This window comes from Colobus angolensis, unplaced genomic scaffold (assembly GCF_000951035.1).
Source record: "Colobus angolensis palliatus isolate OR3802 unplaced genomic scaffold, Cang.pa_1.0 Scaffold6, whole genome shotgun sequence".
NCBI classification, from domain to species: domain Eukaryota; kingdom Metazoa; phylum Chordata; class Mammalia; order Primates; family Cercopithecidae; genus Colobus; species Colobus angolensis.
The window spans coordinates 26730906-26752435 of NW_012119598.1; the positions used below are offsets into that span (position 1 = coordinate 26730906).

Sequence of the window (21530 nt, forward strand, 5' to 3'; positions counted from 1 at the left end):
ATTTTTTTTTTTTATTTCTCTTATAGTTGTTACCAAATTTATACCATGTTGGTGGTGCATCTTGGGCGGGAGCCAGTGGCTTATTATCCAGTCCAATTCAGGAGACCCTGGAATCAATGGCTGGAGAAGTTACAAGAGTAGTAGATGAACAACTAAAGGTTTGTGGGATTTGTTATTTGGGAAATGAAATTGTTAAGATTTAACTATGTGTGATAGCATTTTATTCCATAGCTATCTGTGTTTTATAGATTTGTATGTGTGCATGCTGCAAAGATGTACTTGTAGTAAAAATTGAATGCTGTGTCTTTTGCAGCTTCATTATAAGTTTTGGAAAGACTTCTTACATAATCATTTTTGATGGTAAACCTCTAAATGTACCTAATAAATTATGGGTTGCCACTGATAAAGGAATGATTGATTTCTATTAAGGGAGTAGAAAGAGAAGTGTGCTTCAGGAAAAAAATACCTTCTGTTATTAACATCTGATTTAGAGAATGGGAAAAATGATGGTAAGTACATTTACATTACCTAGATAGTGCTTATGTAGGGAGTCTGCCACTGGGTAAATAGATAATCTTGTAAGGAGCTGATTGAAAGACTAGGAAAGGTATTTAAATGTAATTACAAGGTACTCAAAGTTGCAGAGACCTGCCTATAGATTCACTGAAAAAAAGGTAAAAAAAAAAAAAAAAAAGTTATTGAAATTTTAGGGGAATAGACTAATCTAAGACCAGCTTTTGCTTAAAGTAACTTCAAGAAACAGCTACACTAGATAAATTTCACGTTCAGAAAGTTTTCATCACTTCCAATCTGCCTATCAAGGCAGCCTGTAAAAACTGTATCTGAATTTGTATAAGTATTTGGCCTGTTTTATTCTGAGAACACAATTACTGCAGCATATAGAGATTTGAAGTGCAACTCAGTAATAACTTTGCAGCATGTTAATTACTCTCTTTGAAAATTAAGTTAATGAAGGAGAAAATGTGGGGTTTTCTTTTTAAGGAGTTTAATCCCTTGTCTTCCTGTGCATATGATACAGAGAGACTCTGTGTGTCATTTTTATTTTATTTAATCATGGTTGTTTTTATTCCATCCTCAGCAGAGACAAATGGGCAGAAAAAGGAGTGGATGGTAGCGTTCTGCTAGACCATTTGTTAATTAATAGCACTTGTTTTATCCTCCATGAAGGATAACATATTTAAAACAAAATTGGCTTTGTTGTTTATTTTTAACTGTAAAAACTGACTTACTCTTTGTGAAATGTTTGAACAATACTAATATGTAGGGAATAAAAGAAAGTCAAAAAATCCCCTGAGATCCCAGAGTATCTCTGTTAATATCTTAGTGAATTTCTAGACATTCTGTGCCTATATAAACAGTTTTTTATATAAGTGATCATACTATACATACTGATTGGTAACCTTATTCTATTTGGTACAATGTCATGAATACAATTATAGGTTGATGAATGATCATTTTTAATGGCTATGTGGTATTCCATTGCATAGATGTACCAGAATAATTTATTTTATAATTTTTGATATTTAGTTAGAGTAAATGTCTATAACTGACCCATTGTTGTGTCAAATAGTATTATACTTTCATATGTATTCACACACTGCTATTCACTAGTGCAGGCAATTGCTGATTTTGCCACATCTTCAACAATGCTAAGTTTATCAATCTTTTAATATTTTTCAATGTAATGGGGAAAAAATTTTTTCATTGTGTCTTTTTGTTTGTTTTTTGAAATGGTGTCTAGCTCTGTCACCCAGGCTGGAGTGCAGTGGCATGATCTCAGCTCACTGTAACCTCTGCCTCCTGGGTTCAAGCTATTCTCCCGTGTCAGCCTCCCAAGTGGCTGGGACTACAGGTGCCGGCCACCACGCCCAGCTAATTTTTATATTTTTAGTAGAGACAGGGTTTTACCATATTAGCCAGACTGGTCTGAAACTCCTGACATCAGCTCAAGTGATCTGCCTGCCTCTGCCTCCCAAAGTGGTGGGATTATAGGCATGAGCCACTGCTCCCGGCCTCATTGTGTTTTTTGGATTTCTTCAATAACTCAGTGATGCATCAAGTAATTTCATCCCCCCTTTGTATTTCTTCTTCTGTAAATTATGTGTTCATATCCATTGCCTAATTTGTTTCATTTGTAAGAACTTATTCCATACTTATTACAAATTTGTAAGTATTTGTAAGAACTTATTCCATACTGAAGATTGGCCAGAATTTAAATGGGCATGAAACGTTTGTAACAGGACCTTTCCTATCAAACAGCTTCACAATTGTCATTTCAACTGGTCTAAACGACAAACCACCCCTCATATCTTTCTTCTCATTGCATGGAATTGTTGAAATGGATTCTGCCAGTCTCTTTCTTAGGAGGGAGCAGAAGGAAAATATCTGAAGTATAACTATATGTATTTTTAAAAGCCTAAAATAATATAAATATATTTAGGATTCAAAATATTTTCTGTAAATAGGCATTTCCTACTTTTTTTTGAGGCTGATTTCTCTGACCCCTCTGTAAACATCCCCAGTGTTGTCCATTCATCATCGCCTCCTTGTTTGCATATCGTAGCATGCTTTTCTCTCATTCTCACTATTTCGAAGGTCCCAGGCCTCCAAATGGCCTTTTCCCCACCTTTTCCTGTTCCCTACTCCCTTGTTTTTATTATTCTCCATCCTTCTAAGTTTCAAGTTTCTTCTCCTTTGGGGATTCCTTCTGAGTTTCAAGTTTCTTCTCCTTTGGGAATGTCTGGAGTGAAGCAGAGAAAATCCTCAACCAAAACATCTTAATTAAATGTATTTTAAAATGTTCTTTTAACTGGGTGCACATTTCAGTTTTGATACTACTAATGGACTTCCTTATATTTCCTTCCAGTTTACATAACAAGTGGGCAACCTTTTACTATTTTTAAAAAAATACCATTTGTCTATTTATATAAACTTCCAATGCATTGATTTTCTTAAAATTATGTAGACAAAGTGTATTTTTAATATAACCAGTGTTCAGTTTTAAACTATTGTGTCTCTTATTGAATTCACTACTACTATCAAATTTTCCTAGTTAAAAAGTTTCCTTTTTCTACTTCCCACATTCTCTAAAATTAACATGTTAAACTCGCAAGAGCTAAAGTCGATGGATTATCTTGTTTAAAAGTTATTTTGTAAAAATAGTTTTTATTATAGGAAGTGGTAGATTAAAAAAAGGAAGCCAACAGGCCTAGATGTGTGTCCTGGGTTTCCTGCTACGTGCTCTAAGCAAGTTGCCTAACTTTTTTGGACCACGTTTCCTTCTGCAAGATTATCTTGGCCTCATGATAATCAGGGGGATTTATTCCAGCTCTAATATTTGATCATCCCGTACCATGGCCAGTCATAGACATTTTGAACATTGAATGAGAATTAGTTCAAATAACTCTTTAAGCCATCTTTCCGAAGTATTATTTCAGAAAGCAAAATAAATGGCCAGATAAGCCAGCCTTCTTACTATACTTCCTGGAGGAGAATAAAGCAGTAAGTCTGGAGAAATTTCTTCTTTGAAGGAGATGATGTTTTCTCTAAACTGGCCTGTTTTAGGTATTTCAGAATGACAACAGTCCCCTGTTTTCCCTCTTTTGATCCTAACATTCATTCCTGGAGTAGTAGTAGATGAACAAGGGGGAATCAAATGTTTTAACATAAGGAAACATTCATTTCTCCCTTCTGGACTTAAAGTCTAGAGTATTTGTGTTGGCCTAGGAAATTCTTAATTTCATTCAGGGCTTAAATGGTAAAATACTTGACTGGTAAATTTCAGCTTTACTTAGGATATGAGGCCTGAGGGATTTAGGTGGCATTTTGTCAACTATTAACTCAGTTTGGCCAGAAGAGTTCTCTGAGTTTTCTTCTTTCTAGACTTTATATTTTCCAAAGCAAAAGAAAGGAAGATTTCAGGACATTTTAGTATGAAAGTTGTATTTGCTGGTAATGAATTACAAGTCATTGGCTCACTGCAAGAATATAAGAGCATAGCTGCCAAGTTAAGGATATTAATCCAATTTATTTTGCAAATATTAAACAGGTTTCCTAAGTACCATTAGTTATTTTTACAGTTAAGAAATACAGACCCTCATAACTGTCATTAGAGATACATCAAAACAAAATTGGATTATCATGTTTCAAAAACAGGGCCTGTTCACTGCAAGTTGTCTGAAGGTAGTAAAACAGGGAGACTAACAAAATGAAGACTATATAGAAAAAGTTAGGATATATGGATAGAATGAGAAATTTAACATAAGCCTAATTTAGATTTCCCCCCAAAAAAGAAAACAGAGACTAGGGGAAGGCAACATTTGAAGAGATGACAGCTGAGAATTTCAGAGATGAATTAAAGACCAGAATCTTCTGATGCAGGAAGTGCAGTAAAACCTAAAGCAGAATAGATAAAAGCAAATTTGCATCTAGAATCATTGTAATAAAAAGTGAAGAGTGCTGAAGATAAAGATCTTGAAAGGAGGCCAGAGCTGGTGGTTGGGGGCAGGCAGGGAGAGGCTCTTTTTTTATTACTTAAAAAAAGACCAGTATTAAGACTGACAGCTCACTTCTCAATAGTTAATGGAATCCAAAAGACAATGAAATAGTATCTTTAAGCTTTAGAGAATACATAACGTATCAATCTAGAATTATATACTCAATGGACCTAGTTTTTACAAATGAAGGTGAAAGCATTTTCATCACTTCAAAAACTGAGATCATTTACTGTCACTGGACTACACACACACACACACACACACACACACACACACACACACCAAACACTAAAGGATATACTTTAGGACAAAGAAAAATTATCTAAAAATGTAGTCTGAGCTACAATTGTGAAAGACTAATGAGCCGGGAAGGTCCAAATATGAGGAAATGGTAACATTGCATGAAACAATGGCATTAATGTCTAACATGCTGTAAAATTTTAAAAAGCAAATACTGAAAGTGAGTGTATAAGTTAGTAGAAAGTCAGTTAAAGCAATCCAAGGTCTTAGTTTTATTCTGGAGAAGCGTGAAGAATTCAGCATTAGAACTGCATTGTCCAATGTGTTACGCATTAACCACATGTAGCCATTAAAATTACAATTAAACAAAATTTAAAATTCAGTTTCTCAGTTGCACTATGTACATTTCAAGAGCTCAGTAGCCACATGTGGCTGTTGCCTCCCTTATTGGACAGCACAGATATTCCTATCATCTCAAAGTTCTATTGGACTGTGTTGCTTTACACATGAAGTAAAATATGCATGTTAAAATTCCTAGTATAATCACTAAAACAGAGGCACTAAACTAGAAGTTATGCTGCATTTCTAGAAGAGCATTAGGAAATATTGGGTTATTTTTGGTGTCATAGTGACTGACATGGGCAGGTGACAGTGATCCTAAATATCATACGAGGTTGAGTTCCAAGCCAGAAGAATTGATCCCACCCAAATGGCCATAGAATAGGTAGCACCAGAGAGAAACAGGTCTGTGAATAATGACAAATGGTCCAGTTTTCCAGAAATATGTAACAATTTCAAGTGTGTAAGCATCTAATCATATGGCTTCGTATATAAATGAATAAGTGGACAAAATTACAAAGAAAAATGGACGAATTTGCCATTGTGGTAGAGATCTTTTAAAATAACTGCCCATAACTGATAGATCAAGTAAAACGATGATGAAGATTTGAACAACAGAAATCTCAATTGCAATCTAATGCAACTATTCAATCAGTGCACAACAAAAGGACAATGTGAAATTTTTTTCAGGTGTCCGTAGAATATTTATGAAAAATGCCCATGAAGTCATTAAGGTCATCTGCACAATTTCAGAGACCATATTTTCTCGTCTCAATTCAAGTAAGTTAGAAATTAATAACAAAAGATAGCTAAAAAAAAGACCCCACATGTTTATAAATTTAAAAATTCCTTCTAACTCATGGGTCAAAGAGGAGGACATAATTTAAATCAGAAGATATAAGGAATTGAACAGTAGTGTAAATAGTAACATAAGAACCTGTAGGAGACAACTAAACCAGTACTTAGGGTGAAATACATAATTTTAAGTACCAATATTGGAAGTGAGGAGAGGCTGAAAACTAATGAGCTGTTAATGGATAACTTAAAAAGTTAGCAGTGAGGGTCATGATGCCTACATGCTTTCAGGTGTTTCAGAGAGAGGGAGAAACAAATATTGCAAATTATTAGCAACTGGTGAATTTTAAGAGTTAGGGTAATAGATGTTTTTCATCCTATTTTTTCCAATTTTTGCTAGGTCTAGATTTTTTTTTTTTAATGGGGGAAATACTTCCTTTAAAGTCAGGAATAAGGCAAAGATGTTTATTATCATCACTTCTATTCAGCTTTGTACTGAAGGTCTTAGCCAGTGCAATATGATAAGCAAAAGAAATGAGAAATGTAAGAATTAAAAAGGTAGAAAAATTATCAGAATTTGCAGATTTTATGATGTCCTACATAGAAAACTGAAAAGAATCTGCAGGTAAGTTATTGAATTTGTATGACAAGGTTTCTAGATGTAAAAAATGAGGCCAGGCACAATGGCTCACACCTGTAATCCCAGCACTTTGGGAAGCTGAGGCTGGAAGATCACTTGAGCCAAGGAGTTTGAGGCCAGCCTGGACAACACAGTGAGACCTCATCTCTACAAAAATTTTAAAAATTAGCTGGACATGGTGGCCCATGCCTGTAGTCCCGGAAAGGTGGGAGTGAGCTATGATTGCACCACTGCAGTGGCAGAATGAGATCCTGTTAATAAATAAATAAATAAATAAATAAATAAATAAATAAATAAATAAATATTGCGTTTCTATATGTCAGCAACAACTAGTTAGAAAATATCATTAAAAATAGTCACCATTTAAAATAGTAACAGAGAGCCTGGTATGGTGGCTCATGTTTGTAATCCCAGCACTTTGGGAAGCTGAGGCAGGTGGATCACCTGAGGTCAGGAGTTCGAGACCAGCCTGGCCAGTATGGCAAAACCCCATCTCTACTAAAAAAAATACAAAAAAATTAGCCGGATGTGGTGGCAGGTGCTTGTAATCCCAGCTACTCAGGAGGCTGAGGCAGAAGAATAGCTTGAACCCGGGAGATGTAGGTTGCAGTGAGCCGAGATCACACCACCACTGCACTCCAGCCTGAGGGACAGAGCGAGACTCCATCTCAGAATAATAATAAAATAGTAACCGAAAAATCTAAAGTGCCTAGGAAATAAATCACACAAAAATCTCTAACACCTCAATGGAGAAAGTTTATTGAGAGACCTTAAAGAAATTCTAAAATAAAAATATGTGTCATATTTGTGGGTAGGAAAAGTTACTGTTACAGATGTCAGTTTTTCTCCAACTTTATCTGTTATTTGACAGTTCTAATAGACATTCCAATAGATTTTTAATAGAACGTGACAAAGTTGATTCTAAACATATGGAAAAGCAGTGCTTGAAAATAGCCCAAACACATATAAAGAACAAGAAGGTTAGTAGTCTTGTTCTACTACATGTTAAGACTTAGGATAATTAGGACAATATGCAGAGGTAGATGAATCAAAAAAACAGATCCCAGAAATAGACCCATACATGTATTCAGATGTTAGAAATGACAGAGGTAGCACTGAAGTTTAGTACAGAAAAGATGGACTATATAGTACCCATACTTAGTGAGTCCTTGGGCGTGTAATACTTTTTAATATGTTCCTTAGTGATTGTTTTAAGAAGTGTGCCAGGCCCTGGGGATGTAAGGTGGGACTTCACAATTGTCATCAGGTTCTAACTCTGTATCTAGAGTCTGATGACTCTAGCTCTCTGTGAAGTTCTAGAATTCTATTAAAATTGTATATAAATTTTTCTGGATGAGTGTTCATCAGATCCTCAAAGGAGTGTCTTGACCCAAAAATGGGTAAAAGTCACTAACTTCTTGAACATTTTATTTTATTTTATTTTATTTTATTTTTGATTACTGAGGTTCCCACTGTATGGCATCAGGAAAGAGAGCAAGAGAGCATGTCATCAAATACAGCTTGGAGTGTGAAGAGAGTAGGGGAAGAAAGAAAATATTCTCAAAGAAAAATATTGAACTGAGTACAGAGGAGTACAGATGTTTTATTCTGGCTCAGAGGGGGAAATGGAGGAATCTAGGTCAAGAAAACAGTGTGTATAAAGCATGGAAACAGAGCCTGGATCATATGGGGAACTACAACCATAATTGGATTACGACTAGTTATAAAGGAAATGAAGAGATATGTCATGAAATGAGGCTGGCAAGCTCAGCATCTACCAGATACTTCAGGGATTTTTATTCTGTGCTAAAGAATAATAATTTTGATGTATTTCCACTTTTGAGGAAATATCTAGGAATAAATTTAGCATGTTTTGGAGATAGTTGTGGTGGAAGGGGTTCGGGTAGGTAGAGTCTAGTAAGACTTGCAAATTTATCACCTAGTTTGATACCATTTTTCACAGTAAAGAACTTAGCGAGAAAGCCTAATTTTGCTGTTGTAGTTGTTATTGTTTGAGTGGGGAAGGGAGGACAACACATTGTAGTTGAACTTTCCCTGGCAGAATATTCAGGTGGAAAAGTTCCCTAGGCTTTATTGTGTATGTATCATATGTATTATATAGGTGATTGTAGATAAACATTTGGTTGAGACTCACTAGAAGATAAGTAACTCTCTGAAGCCATGGGAAGGATGGATGTTGAACAGGGTCTGGTGTGCAGAGGTCCATGGGGCATGAGGGAGAGGCTGCAGTCCACTCTCATCTTCCTCCCAGTCCTGCCACTGCAGAGTTTACCCTGGCAGCCCTAGATAACTGTTTACTTAAGAGAACAAGGGAACAAACTTATAAGTAATAAAGCAGAGATGAAAGGCACATTCTTTTGGCTGCTGATCAGGGCCATTAAATGAGGATGGCTAGAATAGAAAACAAGAGTAGGAAACAGAAGACCTGAGTCCCCATCTCACCAACTCCAGTGACCAGCTGAGCAACCTTGAGCAAGTCAGTTACATCCTGTGAGCCCCAGTTCCCTCATCTAAAGTCTACCTTTAGTTGTGTGGATCAAAGGAAATCCTGGATGAAGTTACTTTTAAAGTGGTGTATTGTACTGTTGGGATAAAGGTGGTGGTAAGGAACTAACTGCAGAATATTTGCTGGATAATTAAATGCCTAAGACAGGCTAAAATTCCTTTTTATAGGGTCAAAGTTATGGGTTCATGGAGCAGAAAGAGACCTTATATAATTTTATAGATGAAAATGCAGAGATCTGCAGATTATTCACTTAATACTACTCACTTAACATTCCACAGAAATTTCATGCCAGAGTTTACATTGGAAGCCAAGCTTCTTCCCTTTAGGTGTGGAGTTCATTCAAACTGAATTAGCACTGTCATGCAGGGAGACCTTTCAGAAAGTAACTGATATGTTGAAGAACATGACAGAATTAAAACAGAGTATTGATTACTGAGGTTGTTCGTATCAGGAGTGCTGGACTATTACTCCATCTAGAACAGAATGTGTTTATTTCAGTGTCAAAGAGGAAACTAATTTGCCTTAAACTGACTTACTTGCATCTCTTGCAGATGATTGGTATAGAAGCTTTCTTGGAAAATATACTACTTCAGTGATTATTCAACCAGAGTTATAATGGGGACACACCACTGTCAAAATAGGAAGGGCTTTTGGAAACTTCTCAAACAGCTGCCTCCCTCCTGTCTTCCCCTTGTTTTCCACATGATCCTTGTAAACAGCGTGCTACTCTGCTGTTCATACTGCAGTGCAATGAGAAATTTTACTGGTGGATTGTGCTTTGCATTTTAATATGTGAGCAGATAAACCACTGTACTAGTCTTTCGATAATAGTGTTTCCTTGGTCCTTATTCACCCTGGACCAGTTAATAGGATCCAAGCCTCACTTTCAAAAACTGGGTTTCTTGTCATTAAGAACGGTCTTTGAAATCAGATTAATAGTAATGTCTGTGATATATTGAGCTTTTAATATCTGTGATATACTGAGCTCTTATTGTGTGCTAGACACTCTATGGAACACATTACACATGCAATATTATTTATCCTCAATAATCCTATAAGGTGAGAACGTTTTTATTGTCATTTTATGGGCAAGGAAAGTAAAATGGAGAGATCAGTAACTTTGTCCAATGTCACTCAGCTAGATTTCAAATTTAGATCTGACCTACGCTGATGCCCTTTCCACACTTTCCAACCGTATCACCCATCTCAGACAAATCATTTAACTTCCCTTAGCTCACATTCTTCAACTGTAAAATGGTGATCACATGAATAACTGCCCTTCCCATCTTCACAGATGTTGGAAGGATAAAATGTGCAGAACATTTTTCAAACTCTAAAGTGCTATATGAATGTCTTTCAACTCTTATTATTAATGCTGTCTATGAAGTGCTGTTGATGTTTTTGTCTGTTATTTTTCATATTGTTTATTGTTGTTATAATAATTAATATCTTACCTAACACGAAAGCTTTTCTTTTAAAAGAGTAAAATTGGCAGTAGTTTCTGTGATTTTTCTGCTACTGCTGTTTTGATAGAGCAATTGAATGGTTCACCCTGATTTGGGGTTTCTGTGATTTGCAGAATCTCAGAAGCATTCAAATATGATGTATTTGCTAGGGTTGCCTGTGACTTTATTTTCTAGTACCAGGGGAAACAATTTCTTGTGTAAGGGGGTGTATAAAGGCTTGATGTTTGTATATTTTAATCTTCTCGTTAATGGCTTTGTGTTAAATACAGCTGACACACCATAACACTTCAGATGCCAGCGTGAAGCTTGCTTGGTTCTGCCAAGTGTCTGATTTAAAGTGATTGCCAGAGATCAATGATCATCCAGCAGTCACAAGTCACCCCGGGGCAGCTCAGAATTCTTGGTTGTGCTCTGGGACTCTGTCGTGCCCCTGTTCACTTGGGGCTCCGTATCATATATTACCACCTTTCAGTTTTATGGCGGGCATCTCTGGTGCAGTGTCATCATCTCTTCCCTTCACTTGTGCTGCATTGCAGGCGTTGCTTGAGTCCATGGTTGATGCTGCTGAGAATCTTTGTCCCAATGTGATGAAAAAAGCCCACATTCGACAAGACTTGATTCATGCCAGCACCGAAAAGATTTCTATTCCACGTACCTTTGTTAAAAATGTCCTGTTGGAGCAGTCTGGAATTGATATCCTTAACAAAATTAGGTAGGTTTATAATGTTAATAAACCTAGGAGCTGCAATTTCTGTAAATGCAGTTGAGGCAGCTGTAAAGAGGGTTATTGTTGGCTGTATCCATATATAATGTGTTTAGGCATGTTTAATAGGCAGAAACTGTATATAAATATAGCTGTGCATAAATGCATAGGTTTTATACATTTCCAAAATAAGATGATCACGTAAATGCCTGCATTACTTAAGGTCATAGAATTATCTGTTCTGTTTAAGGGTTTTATATTTAAGAGGGGGTACATGTTTGTAATCCCTGTTTTCTGTTTCTGAAGTTTATCTTTCACCTTTATAAGTCACTAGCTTGAAGATTGAGATCAGTTTGCTTTTTACCACCATAAACTGTGAACAAATGCACAGCCTATAAATAGGCAGAGGCCCACTTTGACCTTACCCTATTTTCCTTCTGGGTTATTTTGGTGGGTCCGTAATACTATGTGTGTATTAATGGTGTCTTTGCAGTGTTTACCTAGATTTCTGTTTGAAAAAGTTTGAAAAATATGACAAGATATAAATATTTAGAAGCTGTGATTACTGGCAAACTTTTCTGAATTTTTACATAGAGACTCTTGGTCCTCACCAATATTACATTACAGCTCAGCTAATTCTCATAATGTTTCTTAGTTGGGGAATCAGATAACTAAAAACTAAGTTCAGAAACATTTTTTAATTTTCCATTTTAACCATTTTTGAATATTGATAAAGATATTTAGATGTAGCAGAAATAATAGCTCCTGTCTATAGAGCTGGGGGTGGTACTAACACACAATGATATAGCTAAGTGACAGTCCATGAGAAAAATGAGTCAAAAACAAAACAAGCCCCAAATTATATTGTCGTTAACTAGATATCAAAGGCTGATGACTTTAAATCCAGATTATAGAACTTTGAGGATTTAGAAATTCTGCAGTAACTGAATAATCTCAGGCCTTGTTTTTGTTTGTTTGTTTGTTTGTTTTGTTTAACTAAAGCCCCTAAATCCTCTCAGCTGAATTGTAAGGCAATTGGAAGGACTTGAGAAATTTTAGAAAAGACTTATAGAGGGTTTATAGGACCCCATAGATCAGTGACCTTATAAACTCTAGCCCTTCACTACGTGTGCTTACATTTTCTTATAACCGGTTGTTTCAGAATTTTTTTTGTTGGAGATGCCTAAACATTAAGGAGAAAAATAATATGTTGACTACTATTCTTTCATAATAATGGTTTCAGCCACAAATAGATCCTATTCTGATAGCTTTACTTGAGTATCAAATTCTGTCAAATGTGATCATTTCCTTTGAAAACAGGCAGATTATGAAAGTTGAACAGCAGTATAGAACACACATCAATGCATCAATTTTATGTCCATTAACTCCTTACTTGGCTTTTTATAATGCATTATACTGAACATTGATAGAAGGAAAATATTTACACCTACACATGCATGTGTGTATACATTCATATAATATGCACGTTTGCATGGGCAGGTTAAGTTGACTCTTTTCCTCTAAAAGCTTTGCAGACTGGAAGCTTGACCAGTAAGAAAGCATAGTAGCCAATAGCAAAATGATAGAACGATCCTGAGATATTAAAAAATAATTGCATTTTTAAGACTGTATCTTTTTTGGTGCTACAATTTGAAATAGATAAACCACTCCTACCCACTTTCAGAGAGGGGAAGCTATTGAACCTCTAGTTTTATGAGGAAGTATAATTTCTAAATATGCCTAAAAAGAATCAGAGGAAGTACTTAAAATTAGATTTTCAGGTCCCTCTGAGAGTTTGGAGTGGGACCAGTAACCTGTATTTTTAATATGAGACCTGGGTGAATCTTGTATCAGTAGACACCTCTGGGGAATAGGAAAGTATCAGATAAAGCAAATAGCTAGTGATACCTTGTTTCAGGGGCAGAAATTAAACGTATTTTTTATCTTTAGCTTAAGATAATTTTTACTGTAAGTAAAGAGTACTTCTATTCAAAAATCTCCCCGGGCAGAGAAATCTCCATGCAAATTATTGCCTTTAGGTTGGCAAGATTTTTTTCCGTGTTACACGAATATCTTTTCAATGTTAGCTTGTGAGACAATGTTGGAATATAGGTATGTATTTCTCTCACATATTTACCTTTAAATATATTGTGCTTAATGTACATTTGTACATATGTGCATTAAGATATTCAGACCAATAACACACATAAAAGTGGAATTCTTGGGAATACCAAATTGCAAAAATGCAAACAAAAATACCAGCCATCTGACAGACTGTTAGTGGCTGGGTCTGTTTATTAGTAAAAACAACAAGCCACTTTCTGCTGTGTGGACAACTTTCTGAGGTCAGGCAACAGGCACCAGAACTGCAAATTTCAGTAACCTGTCTTCATAAAAGATAAGGGTAGGTGATTTTGTAAATATTCAGAGTAAGATGGTCAGTCAAAGCAGACGCAGTTATGGTATCATTTGATTGGTGAAAAGGTTTTTAAAAGGGTGAGTGATATGCATACTAAAGCAGTAACTAAGACTTAACAATCAGGCTAGACTTTCTTAATTTACTCCAGCCCAGGTTTGTTTTCCTTTATGTCAATGGATGAATTGTTCCTCACCACATGGTACATATGGTTCCCATTAACTTTGTCTTTATCCAGATGTTTTTCATTTCTACCATTAAATCTTGAGTTTTGAAATTGCAGAGGCAGGTTGAAATTGGTAAAGAAAGTCTATTACTTGTGTGTTTATGGCAGTGTTTAAGGTTTATTTTTGGAAATCCTTAGCCCTGTTCACACATTCTTATATTCTACTTTCAAAGACAGAAATGGAATCACAATTGACCTTATCACTGTAGCAGCAAGGATGGATGATTTTCCCCCCCTTGCACAAATTAAAATAATACTCTGTCCTTTTGATTTTCACATAGTGAAGTAAAGTTGACAGTGGCCTCCTTCCTGTCTGATCGAATTGTGGATGAAATCCTGGATGCACTCTCACATTGCCATCATAAACTGGTGAGTGCTGTGCACATCTTGAGCAGGACCTCCTGTTTCATCTCTGCTGTGATGCAGGATGACTTCCGGTGTGGGAATGTGATTTCTTTTCTACATGTCACACTATTACAGCTTTATGGTTTGTGATCTTGATTTTCTTCCTTTCTCTTCTATGTTGCTTCTAGCCATTCTGGAGCATGTTAGAACTTCTCCAGAAGGAATGATAAGGGAAAGCAGAACTGATTATATCCAGAAATCTTATTGTTCATTTATAATGACGGTCAAAAGTTTGGGGAAGAAATGTTGAGACTGAGGTCTAAAATTAACATTTTAATGTATCTTTGCTCATTTGTTTCTAATATGATTATTTGATAATGGACTATTCTAAAAATATGGTAGAAAATAAAAATATCTGAATAAAGAAAGTGCAAGAACAAAATGGGCATAATTTAGTGATGGATAGTTGCTGACTGCCCAACAGGTGCCTTGGATATAACCAAGGTAAAAAAAAATATTTTCTTCATCTGGAGACTGGCACTGTCTCTAGAAAATGGCACTGGATTGTGCCTTTTTAAAAAATCCATCAAGGTAGGGGGCTTTACTTCCAGTATCAGTGCATATGAAAAAATGTGTCAGAAACTCCATGTTTCACAAACTTGAGGAAGTTCTCTGAAGTACAGATGAAGCTTTTATAACTGGTTATATCTTAAGTCTCAATATGATGCAGTGGAAGTCTCCCAGGAAAGTTATAGCAGTGTTTCCTTCAAGAAAAATAACTCTTCAGTGTTTTTTTAACTGTGTGGGATGGAGATGCCAGTTTCATGGTGTCGAATTGTTGGTTGACACTAGAGAATCCTAAAATGGGAGGAGTAGCAACAGCTTCTTCTACATGAAGCAGACAAAATGCATGTTTTTGAAAAATTCATTTGAGAAAAATGTGTAAGACTGCCTTCTAAAATGTGAAAGACAAGACAGACATCTCTAATAGCACGATTCAAATGCTGCCTGTGGACCAGAGGTGGCCCACTAATGGATGGTTCCCCAGAGGAAGCATCCACAAACTTCTTGAGCTTCCAATATCAGTGCATATGAAAAAATGTGTTTTTTCATTAGAGCACCAAAAAAAGATAGAGTCTCCAGACACATGTTATTTTTCTGATTTTTCTTTTTTATTGTATTTTAACAGTAAATTGGTTTGTGCTAAATTGGAAATATAAAAAACCAGTTTATCACCACATTGAATGTAAGAAACACTGTTTTCTATTTCCTGGCACAGTAAAGAGCTACATGATTGTTTAGAGCTCCTAATTCAGCCTTTTCATTTTTTTAAATAAGTACAAACAAAAGCAATAGAGTATCCATTCATTCATTCGAGATGGAGCCTTGCTCTGTTGCCCAGGCCGGAGTGCAGTGGTGTGATCTTGGCTCACTGCAACCTCTGCCCCTAGGTTCAAGCGATTCTCCTGCCTCAGCCTCCGGAGTAGCTGGGATGACAGGTGTGCATCACCACACATGACTAATTTTTGTATTTTTAGTAGAGATGAGGTTTCACCATGTGAAATCTTTTCTCGATCTCCTGACCTCAAGTAATCCACCTGCCTCAGCCTCTCAAAGTGCTGGGATTACAGGTGTGAGTCACTGCACCTGGCCTAGAGCACCCTTTTAAAATAAACTTTTTTTTTAGAAAGTGTATTGCTAACCCATAGCTCCAGGAATGGCCTTAAAATGCTTACTTATGACACAAATACTACATATTATACTAACAGAAATCTTCATGTGAGAACCACACTGAAAGTTTGAATTTTTCACTTTTTTGCATTTGTTTTTTCTTAAATAATTTACTCAGAAAGTATTGATTTTTTTAATTGAGAAAAAATTTGCTGAATGCACTTTTGGTTTGAACTTCATTTTAACACTAATACTGCTGATTTAGATTGTAAGGAAAGAGATTAAGTCCCATATGAAGGAAATACTATCTTCAAAATGGAACCTTGTTTTCAATGACTTTCAGATACCATTTTCACCAACTTAAGTTTGTAAACATTCTCAAAGTTTCCATAGACTTGCCAACTGGTTTTCAGTGTTTCAGAATTAAATCAAAGTTCCTGGTGTCAGATCAGCTCAGCACTGAAGTTTTATTAATTTCAGCTAAGTTTATTCTACCTCTTATTTAATTTGTTATGTTTACCTAAAGTATAACACTGGAAATTAAGAAATCATATCGAATATGGTATTCATTATATGAAAACAATGAAAGCTAGCAGTAATTAAAATTTTGCTAGTAATTTCCTTCCTTTCATTCCTTTAAAAATAATGAAAGTTGGAATTGTTTTATTGCCCTCAGATACTTTTTAGTACTAGATATAGAAGGAAATTTCTTCAGAGGAAATATCAAATAAAATTAATAAAAAGAACACTACTAAGTTGTCTCTTCATTTACTAAAAGAGATTTATAATTTATTGCTTAAAACACTCTGATTCCAAAGAAAGATAATAAAAGAGGTAAGTTACTGTACTGTTAATATATTAAGAATTGTCCTTGTCTCTTGTCAACGTTGTGCTCCACTGCGCCATCTTGTGGAAAATGTCTTCAGAAATCCAGCTAACCAGCCCTTCCGGTCTCTGTGCTTTAATTTCTCCTCATACACGTCTTGACCTTCTAGGCTGACCATTTCAGCAGACGTGGCAAGACCCTTCCTCAGCAAGAATCCTTAGAGATCGAGCTGACTGAGGAGAAGCCGGTTAAACGTTCCATCATCACAGTGGAGGAGCTAACAGAGATAGAGCGTTTGGAAGATCTGGATACCTGTATGGTAAGACACATCCTCTGGTGGCACCGTTACCCTATTCACTGGATTGTGCCATTTTTTTTTTAAACAAATCTCAGTTTTTGAAATCAGACCAAATAAAACACTCTCCCCACCCCCAGAGAATTCTTTCAGAAAAGTCCTAAAGAGGCCGCTAATGAAGTGAATAAGCTGAAGCTTCAGCAACCCGTCTAAGGCCTGGTATCCCTAGTGGGAAAATTCCTAATTAAGAGAAATAGATTAGGTAACTCTTTTTTTTTTTTTTTTTTTTTTTTTTTGAGACGGAGTCTCGCTCTGTCGCCCGGGCTGGCGCGCAGTGGCCGGATCTTGGCTCACTGCAAGCTCCGCCTCCTGGGTTAACGCCATTCTCCTGCCTCAGCCTCCCCAGTAGCTGGGACTACAGGCGCCCACTACCTCGCCCGGCTAGTTTTTTTGTATTTTTTAGTAGAGACGGGATTTCACCGGGTTAGCCAGGATGGTCTCGATCTCCTGACCTCGTGATCCGCCCGTCTCAGCCTCCCAAAGTGCTGGGATTACAGGCTTGAGCTACCGCGCCCGGCCGATTAGGTAACTCTTAAAGGTTTTTGTGACAGGAAAATATCTTCAGTTAAAATTATAAGTAACCCATTAAAAATGTGGAGAAAGACTTTTTCAAATAAAAAATATATATAGGGTGACTTTCTTGGTCTTACCGGTTTTCTTTTGTTACACCATTTTTGACAAACCCTTAAATTTGGGCTTCCTGTTTAGATGAGGTTGTGTTTCTTTAACCTGATTTGATGTGCTTTGGAAGATCGAATGCACACTATAGTGTTTACCTAACTGTAGGTCTTAATTTCTTATCCATTTTCTAAATTTCATGTAGCATATCCATCTGGCCCTATAACTAGAGTATCTAGGTCGTTAATACCTTTTCAGTCTGAGGAAAATTTTATCTGAATCCTATTTCATTATTTTAAAATTTATATTAATCAGCATAGCTACTTCTCACTTTACCGTGAAAGAATTGTTTGTGCCTATATCATCTTCTGTATTCAATATGTTTATGTTTTACAAAATGTTTACTTTTTAATAATTCCTTACAATCTGAGGTGGTGGTGGTAAGACTAGATTTTGGTTATTTGTGTGTCCAAATGTTTCTACATTAGCTTGTGATTTTAGTAATTTTTAGATGAAACCATTGTTAAGAAATAGTACTTGTTTTAACTTTGAACACCAAGGATCTGATATGGCCAATATTACTTTCCTAGCTTAGGAGAGAATGTAGTGTGTTAAGAAGTTTACTTATTTATAAACCACTGTTACCGTGTTTTAAAGTCTGTGAATAAAATATTTGAGGGTTCTCCATGTAAAGTCCTGTTCTATACAAGGAGAATAGCAAAGAAAGCCTAATGTATAATCAAGATTTCAAGCAACATCCTCGTATCACTAAATAAAGCTGAAAAACAATTTTCTATATAATTATATAAAACTGCACATATATTTAATCTGGGTGGAGGAAATTGTCAAGTTTTTAAAAACTTGGTTGTCCAGCTCATTATAAAATTTATATTTCATAAGTATTTTGAGTTTGTTTGCCTTTTGAGGCATTAGAAGTTGGACACTATGTTATAGGACAATTGTTCTGGAAAGCTCTTAGACTAGTCCTAAAAGAAAATAAATAATAGGAAATATAGTTGAATTAAAAATTTGAAATTAATTCTACATATCACGTTTCCTAATTTATTTGGTCATGTGTAAATTGGAAAAGGGTGAAAGAAAAAATAAGCTAGTAAAATGTATTTTACTGGGTTTATAGATGATGTGGTTTGGAATGAGGAAATGGTTATGAAAGACTAACTCAGCTACCTTAACGTTGGTTTTAAATGTGTAAGCTTTGGAAGTAAGTTTGTTTTTTTTTTTTATTAATTTGGTTTAGTTTTGTGAAAGGAAGAAAAAGGTTTTTCTCTTGTTTTGTTTTTGTTTTTTAAGTGAGTGAGTTGAGGGTAAAGGAAAGGAATAATTTTAAAAAATGCAGTTGGAAGACCACCCTCAGAACTTAACGAACAGCCCTGCAGCAGGCACAGCCCCTGTGAGGCAGCTTCCATTGTGAAAACATTCGTGTTGCCATGATGCCTAAAGAGGCATGAGTAGATGCAGGTCTCTTTGAATTCAACTCTCAGGACAAACCAAGTTAGGAGGGTAGACTATCTGGTTTAAAGGGCCAAGGAGATAAGCAGGGAGGGCAATTCCTGAGATGAGCATGTGTTGAGTCCTGGGGTGAGGAGCAGGACCCTGAGTGTTGAGGGAGTGACAGAGAAACACGAGGCTGAGCTCTTCATCAAAAAAAGAATATATAGGTAGGCATGAGTTTTTAAGTCGTGAAAGTAGCTTTTTTTCTAATAAATATTGTCTTCATTCATTATTCTAACTAGACTAATAAGTTGTTAAGTAGTAGAAAACCAGAGTTAAATTTGCTGTTAGTGTAATAAAAAAGAATATTTTTTGTGTATAAAAAGTGCAAGTCTGGATTCTATACTATTGATAATGATTTCCTGTATACGTTCAGCCTAACCATCAATTCCAAGCCACCCAAAGACAGAACCATTCACATGGCAGCAGCTGCCCCAAGCGCAGGGATCCCTCTCCTAAGGGAAATCTATTTTCTGAGCTTTAGGTGGTACAAACTCATAGCTAATTTGGAAGGAGTAGAGCAATAGATTGGTCTTTTAATGCTTCCTTTCATAATCAAGGTAGCAAACCATTATTGTTTGTTATCGACATCCATTACCAGATATTTCAAGTTGTGACCCTCATATGATGCCATTCGGGGAAAAAATTTGCTGTCCATATTTCAAAGGGAGGTGCATTTAATTCGTGATGGTTTTCTAAATGAATGTATGCATTTTCCTTGGCAGCATTTCTATCTTAAGTGATCCAGAAAGTTAGGACTCAAGATTAACTGTTGTGTAGAAAACTATCAGAAGGGCAAGTACATAAGTACATGCATGCAACCTTTCCCTCATGGAATTAAAAACCCCTGGTGGATAGAATTTGTGCCACAGATGGAGCTACAGCACTGTTGAATTTGATTGCTTTGGGAGATGTTGTAATTTTACTATTACCAAAAATGTTTGTTTATAGCCCAAAGATGTGAAACTTTCCCTATGATTTCCAAAGGAACTTTGACATATCACCAACTTGCTATTCACAGATTTAAGTTTGTTCACAGATCCTGGCACTTTTTGTGCAGGATGTTCTTAGCTACTAAACCCATTTCTTTAGGAAACTGGGCAGAGATTCTGGGAACCCCTTTTGTCCCCTGCCCCTGGATTTCTATCTTCATGTTTTCTTCCATTTCTCCCTGGTCCAAATGTCAATTCCATTTCAGTGCTTAAGTCTCTTTAAAAAACCAATAGTTGTAATTGCACTAGGGGAGGTTTAAGGGCATGTTAGGTGTAGAAATTTATATTAATTTGAGATTTAATGTTTACCTTCCTGGAGTTCGAAACAATAATCCATATGATTGATTTCTTTTAAAGAAATTCATCACTTAGTCAACAACAATTAAACTTTTGCTTTGACTAAGCGAAGGCTGAAGTAAGAATGACTGAGTGATTTCTTGGGATCTGTAATCTACTGGAGGATAACTAAGCTTCTAATCAAACTTAATTTTATAAAGTTAAAGAAAAAGGCTATTCTTTTTAAACAGAGTGTCAGAAAAGGGAACTTTGTTTCCAATAAGATAAATGATCTTTTTCTTGTAACTAGAAGAAACTAAGAGGTAATCTAGTTCAGGTGGTAGGACATAGTGGGGAGGAAGATAACACAAACTATTAAAATGACCTGCATTGTTTTTTAGCCTGTGTCTATTCTCTTAGTCACGGAGAGTGTGATATCTCCCTAACTGTAGGGCAGAAAATCAGATGGTTTATAAAGCCTTCTTATTCATGTATTTAACACTTATGTAGTACCTGTGACATGCAGGCACTATTCTGAGCTCTTTATAACTGTTAACCAGTTCAGTCTTCATAGCAACCTGAATAATAAGGTCTTATTAATGCCTTCTGTTTAATAAATGAGGAAACTGAAGGAGAGAAAAGTTAAGTAAGTAACCCAAGATTAACCACAGGCAGGCAGTTTGGTGCCAGAGTCTGCATTTAACCAGTCTGCTATAATGAGTTTGTGGATTTCATCTATGGTATTTCTTACAAAAGGATTAAAATTTGCATTCAATTTAGTTATACCACATTGATTTCTGTAATATAGGTACTTACTAGCCCCAGATGAAATGAGCATGTGAACAGAAACACAAGTAAAAGGCGCAGTGTCGTATAACCATAATGGAAGCCTGTAGTTTTTAAACATTGTTGGAAACAACTGTGTCAAATATCCGCTGTGCTCAATTGTTATCCAGTTGTTAGAAATGAAGTTGCCCACTTTTGACTTACCAGAAACCTCCTGAGCCTCTCTATGTGTTATTTTGTTGGTGACAATGATTAATTAGTTTTCCTATATGCTTCTTAT

General features: G+C 36.0%; 1 protein-coding gene across 2 annotated transcripts in view; it reads left to right on the forward strand.

Moving 5' to 3' along the window:
- The window catches only part of LRRC16A (leucine rich repeat containing 16A), a 346863-nt gene that overhangs the window by 266393 nt on the left and 58940 nt on the right, over window positions 1-21530 (forward strand). For both annotated transcript variants that reach the window (XM_011962810.1, XM_011962811.1), the window contains exons 26-29: window positions 27-158; window positions 11061-11236; window positions 14151-14238; window positions 16881-17030. In XM_011962810.1, the coding sequence (XP_011818200.1) occupies window positions 27-158; window positions 11061-11236; window positions 14151-14238; window positions 16881-17030 (546 nt within the window). The remainder of the gene's footprint in view (window positions 1-26; window positions 159-11060; window positions 11237-14150; window positions 14239-16880; window positions 17031-21530) is intronic.